Here is a 13,483-nt window from a genome sequence, read left to right as displayed (position 1 = left end):
GTCAAACTGCAGAACTCGGGGTAGGATTCAAAGAGTAATTTAAATAGCTTGGTGGCTTGGGTAGCTTGTTTCTTGGAATCAGCACATTTAAATTGTGAATAGTTTTCCCTAAAGTTAGTATCCAAAGTTCCAAGGGAAAATGCAGATTACGTTTGCTTGCTTTCGATATACTTTTGATTTCAGCATACTTTCTAGGAATAATTATTTATATCTGGGCTTAAGGGCTTTAAGGAAAAAGAAAAACAAAAGAGTGAATTTTTTTTTTTTTTAGATAAAGTTAGGACTAAAAAATGGTATCTTGACATGTTTATTCATTCTATCAATAAATATTTTTGAGTGCCTACCAGGTGCCGAGCACTCTGCTAGGCTAGAGATACAGCACTAATAATAGAAGCTAAGTTACATCCTTTAAGTAGATTATAGTTTTAGGGAAGACATGCTAAACAGGTAAACAAATAAGAATATTATGCAAATATGATCACTGTTTTAAAGGAACTAATAAATAGGGTAATACAGAGCATATAACTGGGAGGAAGAAGGAGAGTAGCTTTCTTTATATAGGGTCGGCAAAGCAGGCTTCTCTGAGATGGTGACGTTTGAGCTGAGACCTGCAGAATGAGAAGGAGTCAGGCAGAGAGAGTTGGGGGAAGAGCATTGCAAATGAGAGGAAAATGGGTAGAACAGCTATGAGGTGAGAAAGAACTGGTGTCAGAGAAATGGAAAGATACCAGTGTGGCTGGAGCATGGTTAGAGGGGCAGTTTGGTATAGCCCTGCTGGGACACAGGATTGACCCTGCAGGGCCTTGTGTCACGGTGACAAATTTGGATTTTACTGACAGTGGGAAGCCGGTGAAGGGTCTTAAAGCAAGGATGTGACGTGATGTGGTATGCATTTTAACATACTACTGTGGGTCCTGCAAAGAGAACAGATTGAAGAAAGGCATTGGTGAGAGCTGAGAGACCAGGCTTTTGTAGAGGTCTAGAGGTGATGGTTGGTCTAGACAGCATGACGGTAATGGAATTGGAAGGAGAAAAGTAAATGGGATTCTAGATATATTTTGGAGGTGGACTTGCCGATCTTTTTATTTGGATAAGGAAGGCATTTAGCATAACTCCTAGATTCCGACTTAGGAATCGGTAGCCTCTAAATAGTATTTCAAACCGTGGAACAAGGGGTAGAAAGCATTGGTAAGAGAGGGAGGTGCAGGTTTGGGCTCTGAAGTCAGGAGGCTGCGTAAGGTACTCTGTCCTCCTGGAGAAGGTACTACCTGGAAGGTAGGGGGAAAGTTTATGAAACAGAAGGAACCGCCGTGAAATAGGAGGGAAAAGCATTAGTGTTTGGAAGGGTGTATAGTTCAGCTCCATGGTTGAGCAGGACAGAGACATTTTAAGCCAGGATACCTTTGCCCTAGGCAATCCCAGAGCTAAACTTACACGCTCTTCAAAATATGGAGAAATTGAGTTCAGTTACTGATGCCAGACCTGGTGTTTGGCTTGGGTTAGGAGCCAATATGAGTACTAGAAATCTTTTCTAATTTTTCCTTTTAAGTTTTTACCCCCTACACTGTAAATTTGCTATAATTTTTTTTTTAAACTGCAAACTCAGTATTAGATGAGAGTTTTGAAAATGTATTTCTAGAATGAGTTAAAAGTTATTTTTTCTTGTAGAAATGAAGTATTGGAGAAATTTGCTTAGTGCTAATTGCATAAACTGTTTGATAAGATTTTGTTTTTGAAGAAGTAGGAGTGAAATAAAGTACATCACATGTTAAATATACCCTATTAGAATGTATCCTTTGTCTTGACAACTTTAGATATTTGATAAACCACCATGAAAATCTAATAATAAGGCACACATATTTGATTCATTCAGCCAGTATGCTGGGTGCTTACAGTATACTGCTCATATGTAGTTTTACAGTTTACAAATGCTCTTATATGCATTCTGTCCTCTAATCCAAACTTTAGCCCACTTTATAGAGGAGTGAACTGAAAACGTGGTTGAATTGCACAAGGGCCAGTTGTAGATGATAGAACCTGAATCCTAATGGCTCCCTTTTACTTTTTGTAACTCTACAAGTGCGTTGTGTAAAGACCAAAGCCAGAGCCAGGATCCATATGGATAAGAGCTGGACACAAGGACTTGCTAGCTTTCCAAGCAAAGCCAGAATGCCTCGGTCCAGAGGAAGATTATCTGATGATGGACAAGTGATCTTGGGTGCAGGAACTTGCTGCTAAAGAGTAAATTGCTAGGGGGCTTACCACTCCTGTCTGGTCAGTATGGAGAGCAGTCTGCCCTCCAGTGAACTCTCTTAACTGCTCTCTCACAAGAAGCTCTCAACTGAACACTCTGGAAGAACTTTTTTATGGGAACAATTCTCTGACATTACAAGTAATGGAAAATGGAATTTCTTTAACAGCTACTCCTTTTACAGATCAATTGTTTGCAGCACATCTTTTTCCATGGATGTATTGTTACCTTTTTTTGCTTAAAGGGATAGTGGCCTCAGTAAGGCTTGTTTAGTTTTTGGGGTTTTTTTTGCGGTACGCGGGCCTCTCACTGTTGTGGCCTCTCCCGTTGCGGAGCACAGGCTCCGGACACGCAGGCTCAGTGGCCATGGCTCACGGGCGCAGCCGCTCCGCGACATGTGGGATCTTCCCGGACCGGGGCACGAACCCGTGTCCCCTGCATCAGCAGGCGGACTCTCAACCACTGTGCCACCAGGGAAGCCCAGATTTTTTTTTCTTAACTATAAAACCCTAACACCCAATTTCAAGTCTCTGTTAATATTCAGCTTATTAGAATCATCTATATGTCCTTTTTGCCACAGTCCCAGGAGATGTGGACTCTTACTTGCCAAAAGATTCACTGAAAAATAAAGATAACGTTTCAGAACAGGGACTTTCATTTCCCTAGTACTCTTCACTAAATTAGGTCTGAAAGCTTTCCAAAGGGAAAATGCCTTTTTTTTTTAAATGCTTTTTTTAAAAAAATAAAGATATGCCCACCTAATATGATCTTGTTAACAGTGCAGAAAGGGTCTCTACACATTATTTATCTTCTGACTAAACAGTTCAATGTAGCACACAGTAAATTCTTCATGAGCAAAGAAATTTTCATCACACTAAAATTGGATATCATTTTTAGCCCTGACCATCTTGGAGATTTTTTTCCTCTCTTGCTGCAGTCTTCCTTTCAAGTTTATTTTTATGGCTTTTCACCAGGTTGTTATAAAATCCGGAACAGTTCATTGTGGGCTCTTTGAAATTATTTCCCACAGCTGTATGTGAAGATCTTTATCTCCTTTATGTATTAATCATATACAGCCTGATTTTTTTCCCCTGCCACAGAATGATCTTCTGCATGTGTCACTTGTCCATTCACTTCAAAAGGAGCTATTGCCTTAAGAGAGCAGAGGTAAACTTAGGGTGTGGGAGTCAGACCCTAAGAAAATGGACCCTTGATGATATTTATATGTATAAATACGTGCACGTACTTACAACAGAGAAAAGGTTATAATCTTAAAGCAGATACATCATTCCCTGAAAAACATTTGAGATAGGAGCACTATCTCACTTAGGGGAAGGGCTACATATAATGATATTTCTTCTTAAAAGTGCAGACAGACGCCTTGGTAGCAGTGAGGGGTGAACGAGGCCACACTTATGTGCAGGTGTGTTCTCTCAGCTAGGCAGGGCTGCCTTAGTGCAGCAGGGCTAGTGCACGTGGAGCAGCTTCTAAAGCTTCTCTCTACTTCCTGTTATCCCCCATTAGCTGCGGTTGTTCAGCCATCATTATATGTTCTGTGAATTTTACTTTATTATTTTACAACAAAATGCATTTTAAATGGAAATGGCTCTTCCAGGGAGAATGACATTTGGTAGCGAAGGGGTGAAGTATGGGTGATTAACAGAGAGCCTGAGCTGGAGTGCTCGGGTTTGAATCATGGTTCCTTTACTTACTCACCTTGAGACAAATTGCTTAACCTCTCTGTGTTTCAGTTTCCTCACCCACAGTGTGAAGATTGTAATAAATAACAGAATCTACCTCATAGCATTGTTGTGAGGACTAAAGCAGTTCCTGTATAAAATGGAATAAAACAGCAGTACTTTCTGGTGCCTAGTAAGTGCTGTAGAAGCATTAATTGTTGTTAATACTTTAGAGACCACTGGTTTCTCTGCATTTGGAAGGAGAGAACTCAACTTATCCAAATAAGACAGTGTCCAGCAGCTCAGAGAAGGCTGAGATTGTGTAATAACATTCGAGAGTAACAGAACATGTCTTTGTGGATTCTGAACCTTCTTACTCTTCAGAGTAGTTCTTCATACTTGGACACCAATTCTCCCTGAACCCCTCCCAACAGACAAAAAAAGGAAGAAAACTCAAAGCATCTGCTTGATCACCAAGGAACCCAAGATACCTTATATATGTATAGTCAGACTATTATAACAGTGATAGCAAGCAGTTTATAGCACCATGTGCCAGACATTAAGCTCTTAACATTTTTTAGTGTATTTAGTCATCACAATAACCCTAGGAGGTAGGTGCAAGTATTATAATCCCCACTTTACAGATAAGGACACAAGCACAAACTGCTGCAGCTAGAATGTAGTTGAGCCAGAATTTAAACCCAGGCCAGCTGCTCCTGAGTCAAGTGCCCTTAACTGCGTGTGTTACTGCCTCATCTAACACCTTGTGTTCTCCAGAAGTCCCTGAGTGCCTGAAAATATAGTCAGTTTTCTACTCAGGAGCCAGCTTTCCCATGAGTAATTTTGTTTAATAATAATAGAACCAGAAAGTTAAACAAAGATCAAATTTATCTTTAGAGAAAGAGAAAGAGTTTTGTTAAACTTTTACTTACAGGTAGTTATCGTCAAATTGTCATTATAGAGATGAATTTTTCATTTTGCTGATGAGTTTTAAGAGTTTATATATTAAAATTACCTGTGTTTTGTTTTTTTTCCCTTTGTGATTTCTCCTATTATTCTTACACTAAGAAAACATTCCTTCTATTTAAGATCAGGTAGCTGTTCCCTTGTATTTTCTCATAGGGTTTTTTTTCCTAATGTTTAACTCTTTAATACATCTGCATTTTATTTTCCTGTAAATTATGCGATGCATCTATAGCTCATATTTTTTTTTTGCAGAATAAAACAAATTGCCTAGCACCAGTTATTGAATAATCCTTTCTTTTTCCAGTGATGTATGATGCTACATTTTATTACATACTAAGCCAACTGTTCTATTTTTCTCATTATGTAGTACAGTGTTTTTATTTTCACTTTGTAGTACAGTTCAGCACACTGTATTACATGTATATCAAATCTATCTTGTTAATCTTTGTAAAGATTTCCTTGAATAGAATTTTATTAAATGTATATATTTTGTCATGAGTGGATGTTGAATTTTATCAAGTACTTATTCTGTATCTGTTGAAATGATCTTATGATTTTTCTTTTTTAGCTGATGTATATATAATTATACATTACTTTCAGAAGAAATTCTTTCTTTGTAATATTTACTTATCCCCTCCAGACTATTATTATTCCATTCATACCCATAGTCATCTAAGTAATATTTTTTTACTTTCTTTAGTTTCTATATATTTATTGATAGATACCTTGCATTTTTGTTATAAACAAAATTTTTAAAATAAAATAGTATAAACAGATTGTTGCTGTGATAGTCTTATAATTTTTAACCCTCCTATGTTGGTTTGTTGTGCCAGGTATAAAAGAAAAGAAGAAATCAACAAAATCTGCAAAAGATGGCACATCTCCAGAGGAACAAGCTGAACTAGAAAGACAAAAGGTAAGACATGGTCATGGTTACATGCTTAGTGGATAATTGATATGTACAGTTCAAGTGGAGTTATCCATGTGTTTCCAGTATCCCTAATAAAAAAAAAAAACTTATTTTAGTTACGAATTTATAAATAAGAATTTCAGCAGCATAGTTTTTTTTGTTTTTGTTTTTTGCGGTACACAGTCCTCTCCCATTGCGGAGCACAGGCTCCGGACACGCAGGCTCAGTGGCCATGGCTTACAGGCCCAGCTGCTCCGCGGCACGTGGGATCCTCCCGGACGGGGGCACGAACCCGCGTCGCCTGCGTCGGCAGGTGGACTCCCAACCACTGCACCACCAGGGAAGTCCCAAGCATAGTTTTTAAATGTCATCTTTTTACCAAATTTCTCCAACTAGTATCCAGCTAGTACAAAGGTAAAATTTACCTCAAACCCAAGGCATGTCCCTTTGTGATTAAGAGGAAAATATCTTATTATTAAAAACCCTTACTATAACTGAGACCAAAAAAAAATACAGTACTATTAAAACCTTAAAATAATAATGCCATAAGTTTTAATTCAATTTAATTCAAAACCCTTACTATAACTGAGACCAAAAAAACATAGTACTATAAAAACCTTAAAATAATAATGCCATAAGTTTTAATTCAATAATTTAATTCAAGTTTTAATTTGGTCTCACTATAACTGAGACAAAAAAAAATAGTACTATTAAAACCTTAAAATAATAATGCCATGTTTTAAACCCTGTAATACAGGGTTTGCTTTATGGCTTGTTCAATGCTCATTTCTCTCTTTTTATTATTGAAAATAACATAAATTTAGTGTACAAAATTAGTCTTTCTTGGAAGTGTAGTGAACTTTATGCTTCAGTGCCTCCAAAGATCCATGGCACAGAGTAATATGTATTTTTTCTGAGACAGGAATTGGAGTCAACAGTGTTCACAAGACTGATGTTCATAGCACTGTCTAGAAGGGAGTCTGACTGGTCACCTAAACTCTGCATCTTAATGCATGTTTTACTGCATGTGCAGTAATGTTCACAGAGTTAAGGAGCAAAAGAAAACCTTTCTTTTGTAGAAAATGGCTCTAAAAAGAAAGCCAACTGCGGGTACTGGTGGTGGAAGGGAGACATAATTAAAGCAGTCTAAAGTGGTAATGGAGGAAGATTCACAGGAATCTCATAGCACACTCTGTATTTTCTCTAGTGTACATGGTTGTTTACTTGATTCTTGAAGGTTTACATTTAATCCCATGGTCAGTAGAAAATACCTATTTAGTAGAAACAAGCATTATATTAGTTTACAGAAGCAAATATTAAGATCCTGCCTTCATAGAAATGTGTCAACATTGAAGAAGTAAAGGCCAAAAAAAAGCAAAAGAAAAAAGGAATTCCTTGTTCCTAAAGCATGTTTGGAAAGTCTAGTTTGTATCACAAAATACTACATGTTTGCTAGATTTAGTGTCTGCTTAAAAAGAACAAACTGAAAATGAGAAATTTTTATTTGGGAGACTTGAGAACTCTTATTTCTACAGCCTACTACCAGTTACACTAGGTGAAATATGGTCTGGATTTTAGATAAAGCTTCCTGCTGTCAGTGATGTTGCTTCTAAAAATTATACCCATTACTGTACAGAGATCTCTGGGTTTCGTTTTGAATTCTGGTAATCCACAATCAGTTTACGGATGACAAGTGTTATCCCGGAGCATTGGTGGCTCGGTTCTCCTTTCCTGGGGGGATATCTGTGCCCTATACTCCTGTTTAGGGAAAGAAAAGCACTGTTGTATATTTGAACTCTTTTTTCTCTCCACAGGCTGAAATGGCTTTGCTTGTGATGGATGAGGAGGAAGAGAGCAAGAAACACTTCAATTATAACAAGATTGTGGAGCACCAGAATCTGAGCAAAAAGAAGAAAAAACAGCTTATGAAGAAGAAGGAATTATTGGAGGATGACTTTGAGGTAACCAGGGACAATAGTCATTATCTTCTTAAAGCTGGTGTTATATCTAAAGTCAGCTCTGGAGATAAAAATTGAGCGTCTTAGGGCTTCCCTGGTGGCGCAGTGGTTGAGAGTCCGCCTGCCGATGCAGGGGACACGGGTTCGTGCCCCGGTCCAGGAAGATCCCACATGCCGCGGAGCGGCTGGGCCCGTGAGCCATGGCCATTGAGCCTGTGCGTCCGGAGCCTGTGCTCCCCAACGGGAGAGGCCACAGCAGTGAGAGGCCTGCGTACCGCAAAAAAAAAAAAAAAAAAAAAAAAAAAATTGAGCATGGAGCCAAAGCTACCATCTTTCAGCCCAACACAGCCAGTTCATCCATGGGGTGTCTCTTTGGTTGAGCACCAGGTGATGTAGTTGGCTTCTATTTTGGTAGCCATGTTGCACCAAAATATGTAGCTTTTAGTGTTAGAATCACATGCACTGTGATGCTCACACTGGGAAAGTTCTGCATCATTAAGCCTGACTGAGAAATAGCAGGTTCACGTCACATTGCGTCACATTCTGTGTGCAAAGGCCAGTGCAGTAGGCCATGCTTTTTTAATTGCTTTGTTTCTTGTTTCCGTTGCTCCCTCTTTTCCCTCTTTTTGCTAAGTACATATTTCTAGTGACCACACAGTCCCCATGCATGAGTTTGAACCCTGTACAGAAAACCTACAACAGCTGTCAGGAACTATTTGATGACTTCCATCCATTAGCATGGAAGAATAGACCCAGAAGAAGATGGGAGAGATTTTGAAGTTGTTTAGAGAATTGAGAGGGGCGTACAGATAACTTCTAAGTAGCGTGGAGAGGGACTTTGAAACCACTGTGTAGCTCCGGTTTCTGTTAAGTCAGCTCCATGTGTGTACTGTTCCACTGAACTTTTTGGTGAATTGATTTTCTTATGAAAAGTTAAAAACAAAGAATGATTTGTAGTCAGATCTTCTATTTTGAGAACTGTCTCCACACACTAATCATCATGCATAAAAACATTTTTCATGAGTGTCGTGGTGGTGGTGGTGGTGGTATCACGTCTGTTGTCCTTACTATAACTAAGTAACTCTACAGTCCATCTCCGGGTGGACTCATTTTTCGCATGGGAATGATGGGTGGCAGTGAGTCATGCTCCCTTTCTGGCTGGTCACCCCTGTGCCTGGCAATACTTGAAGACCTGGCTGGAGTTAAGGGTACACTCTTAACATGTAGGACCACAGTGTTCTTGTAGAAAGATAAAGGATAAATTCGGGGCTTGTATCTGACCGGATCTTGGTCTCAGGGGTGCCATCTTTCCCATTTTAATCTTTAAATCTTTTGCTGTATGAATTGCCCTCAGTAGCTGCTCATTTTAGCACGAAGGTTGAAAAAAAGTTTAATGTACTCAGAATGCAATGACTGCACAAAACTCCAGCAGGAGATACCATTGGCTTAATTATCGGCTTAATTATCCCAGCCAGAAAGAGGTTTCACACTGTAAGCGTGGAGGAGCCTGCCTACTCCAGGGGTCATTCCCCTCCTCCAGACGCTCGGTCTAAGTGGCTGGTGTCGTTCCAGGCCATTGTATACATAAACTAGGATAGTTCCCTTTCAAGGATATTGTCGTTGTGTGATGAAAAACAGTGTGCCCTGCACATTGCGGTTCAGGAATAAACCTTAAAACTCCCTTGAAGGGCTTCTCTGGTGGCGCTGTGGTTGAGAGTCTGCCTGCCGATGCAGGGGACATGGGTTCGTGCCCCGGTCCGGGAAGATCCCACATGCCGAGGAGCGGCTGGGCCTGTGAACCATGGCCGCTGAGCCTGCGCATCCGGAGCCTGTGCTCCGCAACGGGAGAGGCCACAACAGTGAGAGGCCCGCGTACCGCAAAAAAACAAACAAACAAACAAACAAAAACTCCATTGAAGATCTGTGGGAGAACAGTTTTCTAATGAATCAATGCAAAACGCCCACGTTTGTATTTTATATAATCAACTCACTTACTTTCGAAATTTGGTCCCATTTCTGGGCCTTTTGGTTTGCTAATTTTATTTATTTATGTTTTCCTTTTGGATTTGCAGGTCAATGTTAAGGATGCACGGTTTCAGGCAATGTATACTTCCCACTTGTTCAATTTGGATCCTTCAGATCCTAATTTCAAGAAAACAAAAGCTATGGAAAAAATCCTTGAGGAGAAAGCCCGTCAGAGAGAACAAAAAGAACAAGAACTTACTCAGGCAATAAAGAAAAAAGAGAGTGAAATTCAGAAGGAATCACACAAGAGATCCATTGATCCTGCCTTGTCAATGTTGATTAAATCTGTAAAAAACAAAACAGAGCAGTTTCAAGCAAGAAAAAAGCAAAAAGTCAAATAGGTGTATGTTGTTTCTTTTTGGTTTGAGAATGTATAAAGTATACAGAAGTGATGGAAGGAATACTTATTGGGAATAGTGCTATACCTTTTAAGAATATGAGTAAAAACTGACTGTTGTAAAATTTATTTTCTGTATATAACAGTTAGACCTAATTGTGTGTGATTGATAGATTTGTACTGTGTATTTCCACAGATTAATCATAATTCAGATTATAGGATGTATAAAATTTTTATATTTATTACTCTGCTAGCTTTTTTTAAAGACTGTTTATAATTCTATGTAAAAAATAGAGGAGTGACCAAGTCTTAAGTCTGAATAAGAGTTAGGAACAACTTGAAAATATGTATATGCAATACATTAATTTATCTGGAAGCAGGAGGCAGATTTAGATACTTGTTTAAATAATTTATATTTCTAGCCATAATGAATAGAAGCCAATAACTTTCTTTGTTGTTTGGTCATGTTTATTATAGTTTATTAATTTGTAAATAAAAATTTTTACTATTTTGTATAGCACTGAATTCATTTTATTCACCTCCAGTAAACTACTCTCTAGAAAAATATCTGAAAAACTAACTCTTTAAGAGGACAACTCCATGGAAAGGCAGTTCCAGGTCTGCATTGTTCATAATTTGAAATGTTCGTGAGCTCTGCAATGATTTTTATGTTTGTAGTAACAGAAAATTCTGTCTGCCCTTCAGAGTTTTGGAATGCTTGGAAGGATGGGTATGCTGCTATAGAGTTTAAGGAATCTTAATTCTTTTTAAAATTAAATTAAAACACACCTTCAAAGCCTTAATACTCCTGGATTTCATCTGGTCTAGGTTTTGTAAACTATTAACTGACCACTTAGAAGAATTAGGTGTGCTGTATAAATAAGTGAAAATAAAAACCAAAATAGTCACTTGGAATGAATGATAAATATGGTAGCTTCTGAAAGGCAGTAGGCATTTGGCCAGGTTTGTGGTTAATAGTAAACTTAACATTATTGGTACAAAAATTCAAGCCTGCCAACGTAGTATATTTTCAAGAATAAAAGGATGTAAGACTCAGAATGATATTAAGATAATAAGGGCATATGAACAGTCTATGGAAGGGGAAGGAAAAAAGAGGATATCTAAAATTGCTCATAATAACAGAAAAATGCAGAGTATCGTGTGGGGGATGTTTTTTTTTTTTTAAACATCTTTATTGGAGTATAATTGCTTTACAATGGTGTGTTAGTTTCCGCTTTATAACAAAGTGAATCAGTTATACATATGTTCCCATCTCTTCCCTCTTACGTGTTCTTATCATAAAGTGCTAATAACATTGTTAGATAATTCAGCCAAATAAAGCAGTATTTGTGTACTCATCACTAGAAGATCATGAATCTTAATATATTTTTGAATATAGTCTATAATTGTGTAATTATTCATATTTCATTTTCATGCAAGGAAAAAGACTTTAAACTTTAATCACAGTGTGGGGATTACTCAGTTTGATTTTAAGATTCCTGTGAAACTTACTCTTTTGGTTTTTTAATTGGTTTGGTTTGGTTTGGATTTTCATTTTTGAGCCCTTTGTTGTTAAGTCACTGTATTTAATTGTAAATCTCATTTTACTAGTCAGGCACATGATTGGTTATAACAAATAAATTGAGCATATAAGCCTTGCACAGCCCTGGCTCCTTTTCTCAAGGAATTGATATTTTTTAAGTAGGAAAAAAAATGAGAATTGCATTATCAGGTACTGCATTAAATAAACATAATACACCAAGAATGTTAGGTTCTCAATAAATACAATAATTGCTGGTAGTAAAACTCAGGATAAAAATATGGCCACTGCCATAATTCAACAAACAATGTGAGGGTAGTTTGGGTGACTCTTAAGGTCACATTTATTTGGATTGTTTGTTGTTGTTGGTATTCTTGATACCAAAACCGGATGAAGACAGTACAAGTAAAGAAAACCTACAGACTGGTATTTATTGTTAATATATAGAAATGAGATTGCTTCTGGAGAATTAATGTCTCACAAACTTAGGCATAAAAAACCTCAACAAAATATTAACAAATTGAATCTGACAATGTATAAAAAGAATTATACACCATGGCCAAGGGGATTTAATTCCAGGTTTGCAAAACTGCTTCATCCACAACCAACGTAATCCACTGTATTAACATGCTAAAGAAGAAAAAGTATATGATCATATCGATGAGAAAAAGTATTTGACAAAATCTAACATCCATTCATGATAAAAACAACTTTGGAATAGAGGGAAACTACTTAACTTGATAAAGAGCATGACAGAAACCCTACAATTAGCATACTTAGACCGAATGTTTGCCTAAGATTGAGAACAAGGCAAGGCTGTCTTTTAATCGTGTCTTATTTCCTGTATTCTGATCCTCTGACCACTGGGTGGGTCCTTGCTGTTCCTACGGAGACTGCCCCTCCCAGGGCTGGCCAGTTCCCAGAGTTAGTAAATAACTTGCACACAAGCATGCCTTTCGAATGCAAAGCAACAAATCCAGAGCCTGTACCTTCAGCCACCTTTATTGGGCTTTTCACACAGTGGGCCACTATCCTCGTGCCCTACCCTAGAGCCCACTGAAATTCAAGCTAGCCAATCCTAAACTTTCTTACCCTGCCTCGCCCATCCCTTCCCAAAGAAACCACAATAAAGCCCCTTGCCCACATTTTCCCCTGTTCTCTGCCTCCTCACCAACCCCAGGGTTTCCCTGTGTGACCCCCTTCCTTGGCATGCTAGGGAATGTGAGTATAAAAAACTTATTCAATCACAACAGTTATTTCCGTATCTTCGTATCTTACCATATCTGATTAATACAAATCCCAGTTACCCTTAAAACAATGTCCACGCTCACTACTCTGAAAGTTCTAACCACTGCAATAGAGCAATAAAAATAAAAAGCGTACAGATTGAAAAGGAAGAAATAAAACTGACGGGGCTTTCCTGGTGGTGCAGTGTTTAAGAATCTGCCTGCCAATGCATGGGACACGCAGGGTTCCATCCCTGGCCCAGGAAGATCCCACATGCCTCAAAGCCACTAAGCCCGTGCGCCACAACTACTGAGACCACGTGCCGCAACTACTGAAGCCCGCACACCTAGAGCCCCTGCTCCGCAACAAAAGAAGCCACCTCAGTAAGAAGCCCACGCACCACAATGAAAAGTAGCCCTTGCTCACTGCAACTAGAGAAAGCCCGCGCACAGCAACGAAGAACCAACGCAGCCAAAAATAAAAAATAAGTAAATAAATTTATAAAAAAGGAAAAAAAACTGACCCTATTTGCTGATGACATGATTGTCTACATAGAAAATCCTGAGGAATCCACAAAAACGAAACCAAAA

The 13,483-nt window shown here is 38.4% G+C and overlaps 1 protein-coding gene across 2 annotated transcripts in view; it reads left to right on the top strand.

The window, feature by feature from the left end:
* ESF1 (ESF1 nucleolar pre-rRNA processing protein homolog) overlaps window positions 1-11,493 on the top strand; it is a 59,033-nt gene extending 47,540 nt beyond the window's left edge. For both annotated transcript variants that reach the window (XM_079899096.1, XM_079899097.1), the window contains exons 12-14: window positions 5,730-5,812; window positions 7,621-7,767; window positions 9,837-11,493. In XM_079899096.1, coding sequence (XP_079755222.1) covers window positions 5,730-5,812; window positions 7,621-7,767; window positions 9,837-10,130 — 524 coding nt within the window. In that variant the 3' untranslated portion in view covers window positions 10,131-11,493. The remainder of the gene's footprint in view (window positions 1-5,729; window positions 5,813-7,620; window positions 7,768-9,836) is intronic.
* Window positions 11,494-13,483: the final 1,990 nt, after the last annotated feature.

Source organism: Stenella coeruleoalba, assembly GCF_951394435.1.
Source record: "Stenella coeruleoalba genome assembly, chromosome: 15".
Classification (NCBI taxonomy): Eukaryota; Metazoa; Chordata; class Mammalia; order Artiodactyla; family Delphinidae; genus Stenella; species Stenella coeruleoalba.
The sequence above is the reverse complement of the archived record's forward strand: the minus strand, read 5'-3'. Positions and strand labels throughout refer to the sequence as shown.